Source organism: Heterodontus francisci, chromosome 6, assembly GCF_036365525.1.
Source record: "Heterodontus francisci isolate sHetFra1 chromosome 6, sHetFra1.hap1, whole genome shotgun sequence".
Lineage (NCBI taxonomy): Eukaryota > Metazoa > Chordata > Chondrichthyes > Heterodontiformes > Heterodontidae > Heterodontus > Heterodontus francisci.
Window position 1 is genome coordinate 9,072,944 of NC_090376.1, and position 19,228 is coordinate 9,092,171.

At 46.1% G+C, this 19,228-nt stretch overlaps 1 protein-coding gene across 1 annotated transcript in view; it reads left to right on the forward strand.

Moving 5' to 3' along the window:
• The window catches only part of map6a (microtubule-associated protein 6a), a 43,432-nt gene extending 24,723 nt beyond the window's left edge, over positions 1-18,709 (forward strand). The window contains exons 5-6 of the mRNA XM_068034399.1: positions 15,668-15,902; positions 18,512-18,709. Of these exons, the coding sequence (XP_067890500.1) occupies positions 15,668-15,902; positions 18,512-18,709 (433 nt within the window). The remainder of the gene's footprint in view (positions 1-15,667; positions 15,903-18,511) is intronic.
• Positions 18,710-19,228: the final 519 nt, after the last annotated feature.

The following is a 19,228-nucleotide window of genomic DNA, read 5'->3' on the forward strand; positions in this document are numbered from 1 at the left end:
AAAAGGGAATTGGATAAGCACCTGAAGGGAAGAAATTTGCCGAGCTACATGGAAAGGGCAGGGGAGTGAGATTAGCTAAATTGCTCTTGCAGCAAACTGGCACGAACTCGATGGACTAAGTGGGCTCCGTCTGTGCTGTAGCCATTCTATGATTTATCGTATTGCTATTTGTGGGAGCTTGCTGTGCACAGATTGGCTGCTGCATTTCCTACAACAGTAACTAGAGTTCAAAAATAATTTCTCTGCAGTAAACCGTAATGGGACATCCTGAGGCCCTGGAAGACTGTATAAATGCAAGTTTGTTTTTTGTTTTTCTCTCCTGTAATAATTCTCTGTCACATTTGCTGAATGATTAATCACTGTCTCCAAAATGTGTTTTTGTTGTGATCCCAGTCTCACTCTGGATCAGTCGAACACACACTGGGAGCTTTGCATAAACTTTTCTGCAACTCAGCATTAAGTAGAGTGGGAGGACCATCAATTCAGTGAAAGATGCTCTTTGGTCTGCCAGAAACTTGCTGGTCTTTCAGTGAAAAGAATTCTCCATGACCAAGAGTTGCAGACTGGCACATTCCAAGGTCCAGGACTACGGGCTGAGGGACACACTAAAGCTTGGGGCAGCCGCTGCAAAGGCTCAATAGGGGAAAGACCACTGTGTAAGGTCCTCCCACCAAAGTGAACTGAGGGGCTGGACCCATGGGAAACCTCTCGGGCTATATACACCAGATATCGGTTTGCTGTAAAATGGACATGGCTTGTAAAATGGAATGGAAGGGTTGTGAGGTAACTCACTCCTGTATCAAAGAAAACTGAGTTCCTTTGCACTTTTTGGAATGTCAACTTGGTGCTGTTTTGAACTGTTGTGTAATGCAGTTTTTACAGATTTTTATGAATAAAGTATATTTTTGGGGACAAAAAAAGCGTTAAGAAAATAGGCGACAGGTTTAGATAGAGGATTTGGATCGGCGTAGGCTTGGAGGGCCGAAGGGCCTGTTCCTGTGCTGTAATTTTCTTTGTTCTTTAAGTAGAGTGTCTGCCTCCCAGCCCCCATTAGGTGCTGTGCTCTCTATGGAGCTGCGCACCAATGATATTTCAAAGAACAAAGAACAGTACAGCACAGGAACAGGTCATTCAGCCCTCCAAGCCTGCGCTGATCTTGATGCCTGTCTAAACTAAAACCTTCTGCACTTCCAGGGACCGTATCCCTCTATTCCCATCCTATTCATGTATTTGTCAAGATGCCTCTTAAACGTCACTATCGTACCTGCTTCCACCACCTCCCCCGGCAGCAAGTTCCAGGCACTCACCACCTTCTGTGTAAAGAACTTGCCTCGCACATCCCCTCTAAACTTTGTCCCTCTCACCTTAAACCTATGTCCCCTAGTAACTGACTCTTCCACCCTGGGAAAAAGCTTCTGACTATCCACTCTGTCCATGCCACTCATAACTTTGTAAACCTCTATCATGTCGCCCCTCCACCTCCGTCGATCCAGTGAAAACAATCCGAGTTTATCCAACCTCTCTTCATAGCTAATGCCCTCCAGACCAGGCCACATCCTGGTAAACCTCCTCTGTACCCTCTCCAAAGCCTCCACGTCCTTCTGGTAGTGTGGCGACCAGAATTGCACGCAATATTCTAAGTGTGGCCTAACTAAGGTTCTGTACAGCTGCAGCATGACTTGCCAATTTTTATACTCTATGCCCCGACCGATGAAGGCAAGCATGCCGTATGCCTTCTTGATTACCTTATCCACCTGCGTTGCCACTTTCAGTGACCTGTGGACCTGTACGCCCAGATCTCTCTGCCTGTCAATACTCCGAAGGGTTCTGCCGTTTACCGTATACTTCCCACCTGTATTAGATCTTCCAAAATGCATTACCTCACATTTGTCCGGATTAAACTCCATCTGCCATTTCTCCGCCCAAGTCTCAAACGATCTATATCCTGCTGCATCCTCTGACAATCCTCATCACTATCCGCAACTCCACCAACCTTTGTGTCGTCCACAAACTTACTAATCAGACCAGCTACATTTTCCTCCAAATCATTTATATATACTACAAACAGCAAAGGTCCCAGCACTGATCCCTGCGGAACACCACTAGTCACATCCCTCCATTCAGAAAAACACCCATCCACTGTTACCCTCTGTCTTCTTTGACCGAGCCAGTTCTGTATCCATCTTGCCAGCTCCCCTCTGATCCCATGTGACTTCACCTTTTGTACCAGTCTGCCATGAGGGACCTTGTCAAAGGCTTCACTGAAGTCCATATAGACAACATCCACTGCCCTTCCTTCATCAATCATCTTTGTCACTTCCTCAAAAAGCTCAATCAAGTTAGTGAGACACAACCTCCCCTTCACAAAACCATGCTGCCTCTCGCTAATAAGTTCATTTGTTTCCAAATGGGAGTAAATACTGTCCCGAAGAATCCTCTCTAATAATTTCCCTACCACTGAAGAAAGGCTCACCGGCCTATAATTTCCTGGATTCTCCTTGCTACCCTTCTTAAACAAAGGAACAACATTGGCTATTCTCCAGTCCACTAGGACCTCACCTGTAGCCAATGAGGATACAAAGATTTCTGTCAAGTCCCCAGCAATTTCTTCCCTTGCCTCCCTCAGTATTCTGGAGTAGATCCCATCAGGCCCTGGGGACTTATCTACCTCAATGCTTTGCAAGACGCCCAACACCTCCTCCTTTTTGATAACGACATGACCCAGACTATCTACACTCCCTTCCCTAGACTCATCATCCACCAAGTCCTTCTCTTTGGTGAATACTGATGCAAAGTACTCATTTAGTACCTCGCCATTTCCTCTGGCTCCACACATAGATTCCCTCCTCTATCCTTGAGTGGGCCAACGCTTTCCCTGGTTACCCTCCTGCTCTTTATGTATGTATAAAAAGCCTTGGGATTCTCCTTAATCCTGTTTGCCAATGACTTTTCATGACCCCTTTTAGTCCTCCTGACTCCTTGCTTAAGTTCCTTCCTACTGTCCTTATATTCCTTGAGGGCTTCGTCTGTTCCCAGCCTTCCAGCCCTTACGAATACTTCCTTTTTCTTTTTGATTAGGCTCACAATATCCCGCGTTATCCAAAGTTCCCGAAACTTCCCAAACTTATCCTTCTTCTTCACAGGAACATGCCGGTCCTGGATTCTAATCAACTGACGTTTGAAAGACTCCCACATGTCAGATGTTGATTTACCCTCAAACAGCCGCCCCCAATCGGAATTCTTCAGTTCCTTAGGCTCTTTCAACCAGATTTATTTATTAGTTGGCAACAATGTGAGTCAGTAAGAATAGCAGTAATTGTTGGCAGGAGGTGCAATTTGCGTGGAGTAATTGATAGCTGGGAGTTCCATACAGTACAGACTTGGAGCTGATGGAGTTCCTATCCTGCTACTCTTTGCTTCTTGATGGTAAGGGTCATGCTCTCTCTTTATCTTGGCTGATGTAGATGTAGTGTAACACCTAAAATTTTACATTCAGGTCATAAAGCCAGATAGTTGCGTCAGGAGTAATAGAGTGTTACAGCTGTGATGGCTCCTTCGTATTTGTGAACTGGGCATTGAGTTATTATGTGTTCCATGAGTCTGTTCTGGGTGACCACAGCTGCACACTGGAGAATTTTTAATTTTCCATTTTGCATCAAATCTCCACATCTGCCCATGGTCTGTGCGGATATTGTTTAGGATTGTCAATGAGCTTCGCAGAATATCGAAGCGAGGGATCATCTGCGCCAGGTCTTTCTCGAGGTGTGTTTTTTGTGACTCCTTGTGAACTCCATTCGCTTTTCTAAACTTCATCACATTGTTAAAGATTAAGCACATGCCTGACTTCAAGCAGTGTTGAGGGACATTGTTGATGTCCTGGTGGATGGGGAGACATTCATTTTTCTCGATTCACTGGACTTGCTGGGGGATTGTGATATTGATGGGGGAGTGATGTGCGATGGGACGGCAGCCAGGGTGTTGAGGTCAACTTGAGGGTTCCAGTGATACACCGCATTACAGAGTTCATTTGAACATCAACAAGTCAACTGTCGCTGCTTCTACTCCAGTGCACAGTACTCGGCTACAAGTTGCACAAGGGCCGCCACTGACATTCGGAGAACTGTTGACGGATGCTCCCCAGCTTGTGCTCGCCAGTTTCTTGGCCAAGTTGAGCCTTGTCTTCGTTTAGTGGCTACTTTCCTCAGGTAATTATGGAAGTAGGAGATGTGGTTGTGTTACCAGATCAGTAATCCAGAAGCCTGGCCTAATGATCCAGAGACATGAGATCAAATCCCGTCACATCAACCGGTGAATTTAAACTCAGTTAATGAAATAAATATGGAATTAAAAGGCTAATATCAGTAATGCTGGTTGTGAAACTACTGGATTGTCATTTAAACAAAATCTGTTTCACTAATGTCCTTTTAGGGAAATCTGCTGTCCTTACCTGATCTAGCCTATGTGTGACTCCAAACCCACAGCAATGTGATTGCCTCTTAACTGCCCTCTGAAATGGCCGAGCAAGCCACTCAGTTTTAGTCAAAAGGTGGCTCACCACCACCTTCTCAAGGGCAATTAAGGATGGGCATAAATGCTGGCCCAGCCAGCGATACCCATATCCTGTGAAGGAATTAAAATAAAAGAACAAATTTCTTCTATGACCTTTACCCTTAGTTTGCATCAACCTCCATTAGCTCAGAGTTCCAGAGACTTGTGGCTCTATGGTACCAGCAGGTGAGAGAGCGACAGCCAATCCTCATCTTGCAGAATGGGCGTGTAATTGGCAAATGAATTTCAACATAGATAAGTGTGAGCTATTACATTTTGGTGTTATGGACAAGTAGGAGATGATGTGAGTCATGTTCACTTTTCACCGCTGAACTGATGGCAGATAATTATTTTTAAATTATGCTTTCGTCCCTGAGTGTTTTAAAGGTCAAATAAAAAGGCAAATAATGAGTTTTATTGTAGGTTTTAAAAATAAAGTTAACTATTTATTAAACAATACCTGAAAATGTCCACAACCTCACCCACTCACACAGGCACACACATGCACACACACAAGGAAAGATGGAGGTTAGAAGATAGCATGCATTTAAGTCCAAATGTTGTTAAAAAAAAAAGCTCATTTTGAAATCATCTTGGTTTTCCGGGAGGAATTTTTAACAGCGGTGCAGGCATGGTGTTCCTTTTCTTGGTTCACTGAAGTATTGCAGATTCCTTTGTTTAAGACTCAGTCAGTCAGTAGACAATCTTGTTGACATTTCTCAGATGGGGAGTTTTCTAGGTCAGCTTTTCCAGTCTCTGCCTCGGTGGTTTAAAAATGTTACAGGCAGGGACTTATTCTTTGGCTGGAAAGGACCGCTCAGCTGCTGTCTTTCTCTCTCCCCCTCTCCTTCTCAGAGAAATCCCTTTATTTAAGGAAAAAAACCTTTTATCAGGTTTGGTTTATATCAGGTTACCATAGATGCTCTCCGCTGGTGTGTTCATACAATGTCTTTGAATGTGGAGCCATTGTTACACAATGGGGTTTGAATGTGGCTTATCTTGATAATGTGGTGTTATGTCCCACATATTATCTTGGCTTTGAATCCAAAGTCTCCCTGTCTGTGAAGGTCGTTGTCAGCCTGTTACGATCAGGTGAAGCAGGGGTCTAGGGCTCCCCCTCTCAGCCTTTTCCTGGTATGGCTGTAACAGGGTTTAACTTTTAAAACACCGTGTTTTAGCTTCCCTCTCAGTGAGTTCTTGCGCACTGCTCTCTAATTGTAATGGCAAAGAAATCAACCAGACAGGCTTTCTCAGATTTAAACAAGAAAGGTGTAAGTTTATTAACCTTAAAACTCTAATTCAGCTAAAACTACTAAAAATATGCAACATGACCATGCTAGCATGCATATGTGATAAACATACACACAAATAGAGACAGAGGAGGAGAAAGAAGGGGAAGGGTTTGAAGTAATAGCTGGAATTCAGTTACTGATTTTGGATTGGATGTAAAGTCTTTGATTGAGGTTAAGTCTTGCAGTTCTCTTTGGGGCCCAGTGCACACTTTCAAACTTGTTTCGCTGGTCTTCAGTCTTGAGGTTTTGTTACTTCTGTGGGTCCCTGGAACTTTGCGTGAGAGAGACAGAGAGAGAGGTGCTCTCCTCTTGAAGTTCGCTTGCAGTCTCTTCCAAAACTGTTCTGTGAGCACAATTCAATTACCTCCAGGTTGGCTAATCATGTTACTAGCTCCTTGTTTGAAAAATAGCCTCTCCTGTGAAGTTTGTACAGGTGGGACCTGTACAAGAAGGATGGGTTGCATCTGAACTGGAGGGGCACCAATATCCTGGGCGGGAGGTTTGCTAGAGCTCTTCGAGAGGGTTTAAACTAGTTTGGCAGGGGGATGGGAACCGGAGCCACGGATCAATGGATGGGGTAGCTGTTGAACAGGCAGATACCGAGTGCAGAGAGTCTGTGAGGAAGGTTAGACAGTTGACAGGGCAAAGTTGCAGCCAGTATGATGGGTTGAAGTGTGTCTATTTTAACGCAAGAAGTGTCAGGAATAAGGGTGATGAACTTAGAGCATGGATCAGTACTTGGAGCTACGATGTTGTGGCCATTACGGAGACATGGATATCACAGGGGCAGGAATGGATGTTGGATGTTCCGGGGTTTAGATGTTTCAAAAGGAATAGGGAGGGAGGTAAAAGAGGTGGGGGAGTGGCACTGTTAATCAGGGATAGTATCACAGCTGCAGAAAGGGAGGTCGTCGAGGAGGGTTTGTCTACTGAGTCATTATGGGTGGAAGTCAGAAACAGGAAAGGAGCAGTCACTTTGTTGGGAGTTTTCTATAGACCCTCCAATAGCAACAAAGACATGGAGGAACAGATTGGGAGGCAGATTGTGGAAAGGTGCAGAAGTAACAGGGTTGTTGTCATGGGTGACTTCAACTTCCCGAATATTGATTGGAACCTCCTTAGTGCAAATAGTTTGGATGGAGCAGTTTTTGTCAGGTGTGTCCAGGAAGGTTTCCTGACTCAATATGTAGATAGGCCGACTAGAGGGGAGACTATGTTGGACTTGGTGCTTGGCAACGAACCAGGCCAGGTGGCAGATCTCACGGTGGGAGAGCATTTCGGTGATAGTGATCACAACTCCCTGACCTTTACTATAGTCATGGAGAGGGACAGGAGCAGACGGGATGGGAAAATATTTAATTGGGGGAGGGGGAATTACAATGCTATTAGGCAGGAACTGGGGAGGATAAATTGGGAACAGATGTTCTCAGGGAAATGCACGACAGAAATGTGGAGGTTGTTCAGGGAGCACTTGCTGCGACTGCTGGATAGGTTTGTCCCGATGAGGCAGGGAAGGGATGGTAGGGTGAAGGGACCTTGGATGACAAGAGATGTGGAACAGCTAGTCAAGAGGAAGAAGGAAGCTTACTTAAGGTTGAGGAAGCAAGGATCAGACAGGGCTCCAGAGGGTTACAAGGTAGCCAGGAAGGAACTGAAGAATGGACTTAGGAGAGCTAGAAGGGGACATGAAAAAGTCTTGGCGGATAGGATTAAGGAAAATCCCAAGGCGTTCTACACTTATGTGAGGAACAAGAGGATGGCCAGAGTGAGGGTAGGGCCGATCAGGGATAGTGGAGGGAACTTGTGCCTGGAGTCGGAGGAGGTAGGGGAGGTGCTAAATGAATACTTTGCTTCAATATTCACTAGTGAGAGGGACCTGGTCGTTTGTGAGGACAGCGTGGAACAGGCTGATGTTAAGAGGGAAGATGTGCTGGAAATTTTGAATGATATGGGGACAGATAAGTCCCCGGGGGCAGACGGGATATACCCAAGGATATTACGGGAAGCGAGGGAAGAGATTGCTGCGCCTTTGGCGATGATCTTTGCGTCTTCACTGTCCACTGGAGTAGTACCGGATGATTGGAGGGTGGCAAATGTTGTTCCCTTGTTCAAGAAAGGGAAAAGGGATAACCCTGGGAATTATAGACCAGTCAGTCTTACGTCGGTAGTGGGCAAATTATTGGAGAGGATTCTGAGAGACAGGATTTATGATTATTTGGAAAAGCATGGTTTGATTAGAGACAGTCAGCATGGCTTTGTGAGGGGCAGGTCATGACTCACAAGCCTTATTGAATTCTTTGAAGATGTGACAAAACACATTGATGAAGGAAGAGCAGTGGATGTGGTGTATATGGATTTTAGCAAGGCGTTTGATAAGCTTCCCCATGGTAGGCTCATTTAGAAAGTAAGGAGGCATGGGATACAGGGAAAGTTGGCTGTCTGGATACAAAATTGGCTGGCCCATAGAAGTCAGAGGGTGGTAGTAGATGGAAAGTGTTCAGCATGGAGCTCGGTGACCAGTGGTGTTCCACAAGGATCTGTTCTGGGACCTCTGCTCTTTGTGATTTTTATAAATGACTTGGATGAGGAAGTGGAAGGCTGGGTTAGCAAATTTGCCGATGACACGAAGGTTGCTGGAGTTGTGAATAGTGTGGAAGGCTGTTCTAGGTTGCAACGGGACATTGACAGGATGCAGAGCTGGGCTGAGAAGTGGCAGATGGAGTTCAACCTGGAAAAGTGTGAAGTGATTCATTTTGAAAGGTCGAATTTGAATGCAGAATACAGGCTTAAAGATAGGATTCTTGGTAGTGTGGAGGAACAGAGGGATCTTGGGGTCCATGTCCACAGATCGCTCAAAGTTGCCACCCAAGTTGATAGGGTTGTTAAGAAGGCGTATGGTGTGTTGGCTTTCATTAACAGGGGGATTGAGTTTAAGAGCCGCGAGGTTATGCTGCAGCTCTATAAGGCCCTGGTTCGACCACACTTGGAATATTGTGTTCAGTTCTGGTCGCCTCATTATAGGAAGGATGTGGAAGCTTTAGAGAGGGTGCAGAGGAGATTTACCAGGATGCTGCCTGGACTGGAGGGCATGTCCTACGAAGAAAGATTGAGGGAGCTAGGGCTTTTCTCATTGGAGCGAAGAAGGATGAGAGGTGACTTGATAGAGGGGTTCAAGTGGATAGTCAGAGACTTCTTCCCAGGGTGGAAAGGGCTATCATCAGGGGGCATAATTTTAAGGTGATTGGAGGAAGGTTTCGGGGAGATGTCAGAGGTAGGTTCTTTACACAGAGAGTGGTGGGTGCGTGGAATGCGCTGCCAGCGGTGGTAGTAGAAGCAGATACATTAGGGGCATTTAAGCGACTCTTGGATAGGTACATGGATGATAGTAGAATGAAGGGTAGGTAGTTAGTTTGATCTTCGAGTAGGTTAAAGGTTCGGCACAACATCGTGGGCCGAAGGGCCTGTACTGTGCTGTACTGTTCTATGTTCTATGTTTACTAGACACTTGCAGTAGCCGGGGGGCTGGGGGTGGGTGGCGGTGGAATTCCAGCTCTTACACAGTCAATGTCTCTTGATCATCACTACCGACAAAATCCGTCTGGCTAATTGAATCAGGGAGGCACTCCCATTGTCTTCTTCATGCAGTTGTCTTTTAGAATGCAAATGTGCAGCCACGTTTTCAGCCACTGTCGTGGTCTTTTTAAAACAAGTTATTTCAAGTCCAGTAACAGTTCAAAAATAACGTTCCAAATGACGAAATTAATATGTCTCATTTTGACAGGTGTGGTTTCTGTCACACAAGCCAATTCTTGAAGGTAGGAGCCATTTAGCATTGAACAGCCTATTTAGCGTTTTAATGTGCCTTCTCCAGAACTGGTCCAGATGTGACGATGGGTTTAGTCTCTAACAGTCATGATGTATATTTGCAGTACAGGAGAGGTCACCTGACCTCTTACTCCATCTTGCCTGCAGCAAAATGTGTCCTTTTTCGGAGTTTAATTCACCAATTCATTTTTACAGTTCATAATTTCTCCAGTTCACTTTAATTCATAACTGTTCCTTTCATGAGCATGACATTGGTAAGAAAAATAAGGAGGTTCCGCATTACTTGGAAAGTAAATGGGGTAGAGGAGCAAAGGGCTCTGGGAGCACAAATATGCAAATCACTGAAAGTAACAATGCAGGATAGTAAAGCCATAACAAAAGCAAAGCAAGCTCTAGGGTTTATTTCTAAAGGGTTAAAATTAAAAAGTAGAGAAACTATGTTAAACTTGTATCGAACCTTGATTGCATGGCTCGGTATCAAATTTTGTTTGATAATGCTCCTGTGAAGCACCTTGGGGTGTTTTACTACATTAAAGGTGCGGTATAAATGTAAGATGTTGCTGAAACGGCCTCTGACTTTCCTCTCTTACCCCACGTGCCCACTCTGTGCTGTTGTTAACAATTATGGCTGCCTGAAATGGTGTTAGATGGAAACTTGCTAATCCTCCTCCAATCTACACATGTTTCTTCCTGGAAACACCTAAGTAGCATTGAGAGGTTAACAGTTTCAAGGGTGCATGCACAGTCCCCAAGTGCTCTTCCAGCATCCCAGTGTGTGTAGGTAAATGACCATGCATCATGCAGCCAGCTGTGTTTGAAGCACTGATTGCATAAATTCCTTATAGGATGTCAACAATGTGCATTTATATAGCATCTTCAATGCAGTAAAACCTTCCAAGCTGCTTTGCAGGAGTGTGAATCAGACAAAATTTGGCACCGAGGAATGTTAGGACAGATGTTATCTCTGGGTTGTTGCCTGTGCCACGTGCTAGCGAAGAGAGGAATAGGGAGAGAGAGGAGTTGAACACGTGGCTGCAGGGATGGTGTAGGAGGGAGGGTTTTGGTTTCCTGGATAATTGGGGCTCTTTCTGGGGTAGGTGGGACCTCTACAAACAGGATGGTCTTCACCTGAACCAGAGGGGTACCAATATCCTGGGGGGGAGATTTGTTAGTGCTCTTCGGGGGGGTTTAAACTAAATCAGCAGGGGAATGGGAACCTAAATTGTAGTTCCAGTGTACAGGCTGTTGAGAGTAGTGAGGTAGGGGATAAGGTTACAGGGACGCAAGAGGGCACTGGCAAGCAAGAACTTGGTTTAAAGTGTGTCTACTTCAACGCCAGGAGCATCCGGAATAAGGTGGGTGAGCTTGCAGCATGGGTTGGTACCTGGGATCCTGATGTTGTGGCCATTTCGGAGACATGGGTAGAGCAGGGGCAGGAATGGATGTTGCAGGTTCCGGGATTTAGATGTTTCAGAAAGAACAGAGAAGAGGGTAAAAGAGGGGGGGTGTGGCATTGTTAATCAAGGAAAGTATTACAGCGGCAGAAAGGACGTTTGAGGACTCGTCTACTGAGGTAGTATGGGCCGAGGTTAGAAACAGGAGAGGAGAGGTCACCCTGTTGGGAGTTTTCTATAGACCTCCGAATAGTTCCAGAGATGTAGAGGAAAGGATAGCGAAGATGATTCTCGACAGGAGCGAGAGTAACAGGGTAGTTGTTATGGGGGACTTTAACTTTCCAAATATTGACTGGAAATACTATAGTTCGAGTACTTTAGATGGGTCTGTTTTTGTCCAGTGTGTGCAGGAGGGTTTTCTGACACAGTATGTGGACAGGCCAACCAGGGGCGATGCCACATTGGATTTGGTACTGGGTAATGAACCCGGCCAGGTGTTCGATTTAGATGTAGGTGAGCACTTTGGTGATAGTGATCACAATTCGGTTAGGTTTACCTTAGCGATGGGCAGGGACAGGTATATACCGCAGGGCAAGAATTATAGCTGGGGGAAAGGAAATTATGACGCGATTAGGCAAGATTTAGGATGTGTAGGATGGGGAAGGAAACTGCAGGGGATGGGCACAAACGAAATGTGGAGCTTATTCAAGGAGCAGCTAATGCGTGTCCTTGATAAGTATGTACCTGTCAGGCAGGGCGGAAGTTGTCGAGCGAGGGAGCCGTGGTTTACTCAAGAAGTTGAAGCGCTTGTCAAGAGGAAGAGGGCGGCTTATGTTAGGATGAGACGTGAAGGCTCAGTTAGGGCGCTTGAGAGTTACAAGCTAGCCAGGAAGGATCTAAAGGGAGGGCTAAGAAGAGCAAGGAGAGGACACGAGAAGTCATTGGCGGATAGGATCAAAGAAAACCCTAAGGCTTTCTATAGGTATATCAGGAATAAACGAATGATAAGAGTTAGAACAGGGCCAATCAAGGATAGTAGTGGAAAGTTGTGTGCGGAATCAGAGGAGATAGGGGAAGCGTTAAATGAATATTTTTCGTCAGTATTTACAGTAGAGAAAGAAAATGTTGTCGAGGAGAATACTGAGATACAGACTACTAGGCTAGATGGGATTGAGGTTCACAAGGAGGAGGTGTTAGCAATTTTGGAAAGAGTGAAAATAGATAAGTCCCCTGGGCCAGATGGGATTTATCCTAGGATTCTCTGGGAAGCCAGGGAGGAGATTGCAGAGCCGTTGTTGTTGATCTTTAAGTCGTCATTGTCGACAGGAGTAGTGCCGGAGGACTGGAGGATAGCAAATGTTGTCCCCTTGTTCAAGAAGGGGAGTAGAGACAGCCCTGGTAATTATAGACCTGTGAGCCTTACTTCGGTTGTGGGTAAAATGTTGGAAAAGGTTATAAGAGACAGGATTTATAATCATCTTGAAAAGAATAAGTTCATTTGCGATAGTCAGCACGGTTTTGTGAAAGGTAGGTCGTGCCTCACAAACCTTATTGAGTTTTTCGAGAAGGTGACCAAACAGGTGGATGAGGGTAAAGCCGTGGATGTGGTGTATATGGATTTCAGTAAGGCGTTTGATAAGGTTCCCCATGGTAGGCTATTGCAGAAAATACGGAAGTATGGGGTTGAAGGTGATTTAGAGCTTTGGATCAGAAATTGGCTAGCTGAAAGTGGTGGTTGATGGCAAATGTTCATCCTGGAGTTTAGTTACTAGTGGTGTACCGCAAGGTTCTGTTTTGGGGCCACTGCTGTTTGTCATTTTTATAAACGACCTGGATGAGGGTGTAGAAGGGTGGGTTAGTAAATTTGCGGATGACACGAAGGTCGGTGGAGTTGTGGATAGTGTCGAAGGGCGTTGTAGGGTACAGAGGGACATAGATAGGCTGCAGAGCTGGGCTGAGAGATGGCAAATGGAGTTTAATGCGGAGAAGTGTGAGGTGATTCACTTTGGAAGGAGTAACAGCAATGCAGAGTACTGGGCTAATGGGAAGATTCTTGGTAGTGTAGATGAGCAGAGAGATCTTGGTATCCAGGTACATAAATCCCTGAAAGTTGCTACCCAGGTTAATAGGGCTGTTAAGAAGGCATATGGTGTGTTAGCCTTTATTAGTAGGGGGATCGAGTTTCAGAGCCACGGGGTCATGATGCAGCTGTACAAAACTCTGGTGAGGCCGCACCTGGAGTATTGCGTGCAGTTCTGGTCACCGCATTACAGGAAGGATGTCGAAGCTTTGGAAAGGGTGCAGAGGAGATTTACTAGGATGTTGCCTGGTATGGAAGGAAGGTCTTACGAGGAAAGGCTGAGGGACTTGGGGTTGTTTTCGTTAGAGAGAAGGAGGAGGAGAGGTGACTTAATAGAGACATACAAGATAATCAGAGGGTTAGATAGGGTGGATAGTGAGAGTCTTTTTCCTCGGATGAGGATGGCAAACACGAGGGGACATAGCTTTAAGTTGAGGGGTGAAAGATATAGGACAGATGTCAGAGGTAGTTTCTTTACGCAGAGAGTAGTCGGGGCGTGGAACGCCCTGCCTGCAACAGTAGTAGACTCGCCAACTTTAAGGGCATTTAAGTGGTCATTGGATAGACATATGGATGTAAATGGAATAGTGTAGGTCAGATGATCGGCGCAACATCGAGGGCCGAAGGGCCTGTACTGCGCTGTAATATTCTAATTCTAATTCTAATGACCAAAAGCTTGGTTAAAGTGGTAGGTCTTAAGGAGTGACTTGAAGGAGGAAAGAGAGGCGGAGAGGCCTAGGGAGGGAATTCCAGAGGTTAGGGCCAAGACAACTGAAGGCACGGCAGCTAATGATGCAACAGTTCAAATTAGGGATGGACAAGAGGCCAGAAGTGAAGGAGCACAGAGATCTCAGAGGGTTGTATAGCTGGAGGAGGTTACAGAGATAGGGGGTGGTGGGGGAGGGCGAGGCCATGGAGTGATCGGAAAACGTGGATGAAGGTTTTAAAGTTGAGGCATTGGTGGATGAGGGTTCTGGTTATAACTTGCAGCTTGAATGTATGTTGGAATATGGGTACGCATAGAAAGCAACGTAAGGCTGCTTCAGTGCTTTGCATGGGCAGCAGTAAATGTGACAGGCAAAGCTTTGTGGTATCCCCTTAAAGAGCTGCAGCAGTTTACGATACACAAGCTCCCTGCATGTGAGTTCTCAAGTGTAGCCCACTGTGTGCATGGGCTGGAGGTTTTTTTTAAATTCATTCATTGGATGTGGGCATCACTTGCCAGGCCAGCATTTATTGCCCATCTATAATTGCCCTTGAGAAGGTGGTGATGAGCTGCCTTCTTGAACCACTGCAGTTCATGTGGTGTAGGTACACCCACAGTGCTGTTAGGAAGGGAGTTCCAGGATTTTGACCCAGCGACAGTGAAGGAACGGCGATATAGTTCCAAGACAGGATGGTGTGTGACTTGGAGGGGAACTTGCAGGTGGTGGTGTTCCCATGTATTTGCTGCCCTTGTCCTTCTAGTTGGTAGAGGTCGTGGGTTTGGAAGGTGCTGTCTAAGGAGCCATGGTGAGTTGCTGCAGTGCATCTTGTACATGGTACACACTGCTGCAACTGTGCGTCGGTGGTGGAGGGAGTGAATGTTTGGAGATGGGATGCCAGTAAAGCGGGCTGCTTTGTCCTGGATGGTGTTGAGCTTCTTGAGTGCTGTTGGAGCTGCACCCATCCAGGCAAGTGGAGAGTATTCCATGACATTCCTGACTTGTGCCTTGTAGATAGTGGACAGGCTTTGGGGAGTCAGGAGGTGAGTTACTCACTGCAGGATTCCAAGCCTCTGACCTGTTCTTGTAGGTTGATATGAATTACCTTGTAAAACAAATCGAAAGATTCAGGTGGGAACAGCCATGCTACGTACATAGAGTAGAGGTCCCACAAGGCCAGAGGTTAACACTTCATTGAAAATCCACCCTAAATATTAAGCTGTGGACATAATAGGCTGGATGGGTCAATGGCCTGTTCACATTCCGTTATTTCTTCATGTGCTACAACACAATGGTATTGCAGAGGGGGTCAGCCTTGACTCAATGGGTAAGACTCTTGCCTCTGAAGCAGAAAGTTATGGCATCAGGTCTGACTCCAGGGACTCGAGAGCATAATCGAGGCTGACACATTCAATGCAATATTAAGGGAGTGCTGCACCGTCGGAAGCATTTAAACCATCTGCCGTCTCAGGTGGATGTAAAACATCCCATGGCCACTATTTCAAAAAGCCTGGGTGGCCTGGCCAATATTTATCTCTCAACCAATGTTGCCAAATAGGCAGATTATCTGGACATCGTCACATTGCTGTTTGTGGGAGCTTGCTGTGTGCAAATTGGCTGCTGCGTTTCCTGCTTTACAACAGTGACTGCACTTCAGAGGTACTTCATTGATTGTAAGGTACTTGAGGTTAACCTGAGATGGTAAAAGGCACTACCTAAATGCAAATCTTCCTCTTGGGATGATGTCTTTGCCAGCGGTCTTTCAAGAAGTCCTCCTTTCAGTAATTTCAACAGTTACAGGTGCATATTTGTATGCTCCCACAGGAACGAGTTCAGGCCCTGGACAGCAGACATCAAGCCGACGAAGATTGTCAAAGCAAAGCAGCTGTACCACCCACCAGAGACCAAGGTTGCCCATGAAACCAGTTACAACACCACCTTCAGGGGTCAGTTCAGCAAGCGGGCAGAAATCATCAGACCGGGGACAGCGGACAGCAAGGTGTCTGAGCGCAGGAAAATGCGCAGCCTCTACAGCGAAGCCTACAAGGAACATGCCAAGGTAAGACAGAGATCCCACAGCCTCACCTTACTCTTCCAATACTGTTACTAGAATGTGGAAGGGTCGTCAAGGCAACATCAAGGAACGTCATCATAAATCAGTCAATATTTTAATTCAGAGGGATATTTTCTCAATTTGAGTTTAATTCTCCATCTGCACCTCAGGAAGGAAAGATTTGTCTTGGCGGGAGCGCAGTGCATATTCGAGAGAATGATACTTGAGCTTAGAGGGTTTAATTATGAGGATAGGTTGCATAGACTAGGTTTGTATTCCCTTGAGTTTAGATGGTTCAAGGGTGATCTAATTGAGGTGTTTAAAATGATAAAGGAATTCGAAAGGGTAGATATAGACAAACTCTGGTCAGTGAGTCCAGAACAAGAAGTTGTAATCTTGATATTAGAGCCAGGCTATTCAGAAGTGAAATTAGGGAGCACTTTTTCACACAAAGGGTGGTAGAAATCTGGAACTCTCTCCCCCAAAAGGCAGTGGATGCAGGGGAACAATTGGAGCTTTCAAAAATGAGATCAAAAGACTTTTATAATGTAAGGGTACCAAGGGAAATGGATCAAAGGCAGGTAAATGGAGTTGAGATACGGATCTGTTATGATCTAATTGAATGGTGGAACAGGTTCAAGGGGCTGAATCGCCTCCTCCTGTTCCTGTATAAATCCCTTCGCCTCTCTCCCCTTTTAACATCTAAAAAGCCATCTCATTGACTAAGCATTTATTCACCCCTACCTTTCTTCAGCTCACTGTCTGTGCTCCTAATGCCTCGTTGGAGCACCTGAACATGTTTTCTCTACTTTAAAAAGGTGCAATGTAAAGGCAGGTTATTGTTGTACTGCAACACACATATAGGGCTGAATTTAACGACCATAGTGGTGGCCCCATCCACCGGCTAGAAAGCTGGGGCAATGCCGCTGCGGCCATTTTTGGAAGCTCCGGCATGATAGCGTTGCCATCAGGCAGTTAACTGCCTGGCTTTGGGGCTTCTGTCCCTTTAAGGGCTGAGGTCCTACCTTCAGGGGCTGCCAGCCAATTGAATGGTCGGCAGTTCTTCAGCCCCAGCAGTGCCACCAGGAGCGGTGACCACTGCTGGGACTGCAGCCGGCCAGGATCAACCAGCATGGAGGAGGCCCCAGAATGAAGGTAGGTTTGTGGGGCTTACCGGGGCCAGTCAGGCAGGCCCCAGTGAGGATTGGTTGGGCCTTTGTTGAGGGAACAAAGGTGGCCCTTGCCACCAGGGGCTCTCCGTGGGCCACAGAGTACCCAATCAGGAGGGGCTCCCCAACCCAAGCCCGCAAGGAAGCCACTTGCTTTGACTGGGCAATCTCCCCACATAGCAGCAATAGGATGAGGCCTTTAAGTAGCCATTAACTTGCCACTTAAGGGCTTCAATTGACCTCCGGACAGGAAGACCATCCTCAACCTTCCCGGCCACTGACTGAATCGGGAGGAGTAGGGAAGGCGACGGATACTCCACACCCCCTTGCCTTCCCTCCCGATTCTATGGCTGGAACCCCCCACCTCCCAGTCAGTTCCCAAAAGCGGGATTAAATTCCGCCCATGTCCACATACATTCACAAGCGCACCGGAACGCATGAATATTCTCTCTCACAATACTGTAAGAAGAGAAATGCTATCTCTAACTTTTGGAAAGCCTGAAGAAGTTGTTCTCCTTCGAGCAGAGAAGGTTAACGGGCGATTTAATAAATGTGTACAAAATTATGAAGATTTTTAATAGCGTACATAGGTTTTTTTTATTTCGTTAATGGGATGTGGGTGTCACTGACAAGGCCAGCATTTGTTGCCCATCCCTAATTGTCCTGGACAACTAAGTGGCTTGCTAGGCCATTTCAGAGGGCAGTTAAGAATCGACCACATTGCTGTGGGTCTGGAGTCACGTGTAGGCCAGACCAGGTAAGAGACGGCAGATTCCATTCGTGAACCAAATGGGTTTGTATGACAATTGATGATAGTCTCGGTAATGGTGCCTTAAAGCTAACTTTCAATTCCAGATTTTTATTAATTAATGGAATTTAAATTCCACCAGCTGCCATGTTAGGATTTAAACACATGCCCCCAGGGCATGGACCTGGGCCTCTGAATTACTAGTTCAGTGACATTACCTCTACGCCACCATCACTGGCAGCTGCTAACCACAGGTCACTGACGTCAGATAACTGGCAAAAGAACCAGAGGGGAGATGGAAAGAAATCATTTTTATGCAGTGAGCTGTTGTGATCTGGAACACGTTGCCTGAAAGGACGGTGGAAGCAGATTCAACAGTAACTTTCAAAAGGGAATTATGTGGTATTTTTAAATACTTTAAATATACAAGGATAAATAATTAAACGGAAATATTTGCAGGGCCATGGGGGGGGGGGGGGTGGGGGGCGGGGGGGTAGTGCAAGGAGTGGTGGAACTAATTGGATAGCTCTTTCAAAGAGATGGCACAGACACGATGGGCCGAATGGCCTCCTTAGGTGCTGAATGATTCTACCTTCAGATGTATGTGGCATATGTGAGTAAATCGATCTTTTCCTTTCCACCCTCCACCACCAACAAACCCCCCTCCACCCCCACCCCACCTCATTTCTTCTCTTCAGCCAGATAAGCCAAGCAGCCAGAGTACGAAACCAAAAAAACCACCAAGCCATAAAGCGCCCAAAAAGGCCAAAGAGAAACAAGTCACGTCGGGACGGGCAGTGAAGAAAAAGATGGCGGACAGTGTCCCTGCCCCCAAGCCTGAAGAAGGAGCAAAGAGCGAGGAGATCAACAACAAACTAGCTGAGGCTAAAGAGTGATGTTACCACACTTTTGTAACTGGGACCACTGGAGACCGATCAGACTCTTCCTCATCAGACAGTGCACTGCTAAGGCATACACAGATCATAGGCCATGCCTCAGTCAGTTCAGCAGCCCTTCAGAACTACAGGGGCTGATTCACCACGATAATCCGTTCACCTGCTTGCTATGTACAACTTACAGGATCCCCAACAGCCCTCTCAATAGCCCAGTAACTGAGCACAGCTTATGTATCTCTGAATCCTGTATTGATGTATCTGGAAACAGTGCACCGACATTATCAATGGCACCAATGGATTCGTAACTAGCATCACCAATCCCTGCCACTGTGGGAATAAATGCAGCAGCAATAATTGGCAATCAATCTTACAAGATAACATCAAATTTCCAAGAAGTGGTTTCAAGGTATTAATCTCTTCTCATGGGTCCAGCTATAAACTACTTGAACTCCCGTTCCTATAGTGTGCAGGGTCATCAGAACTGATCATTTAGATTCTACACATAAACCATCTGAACCT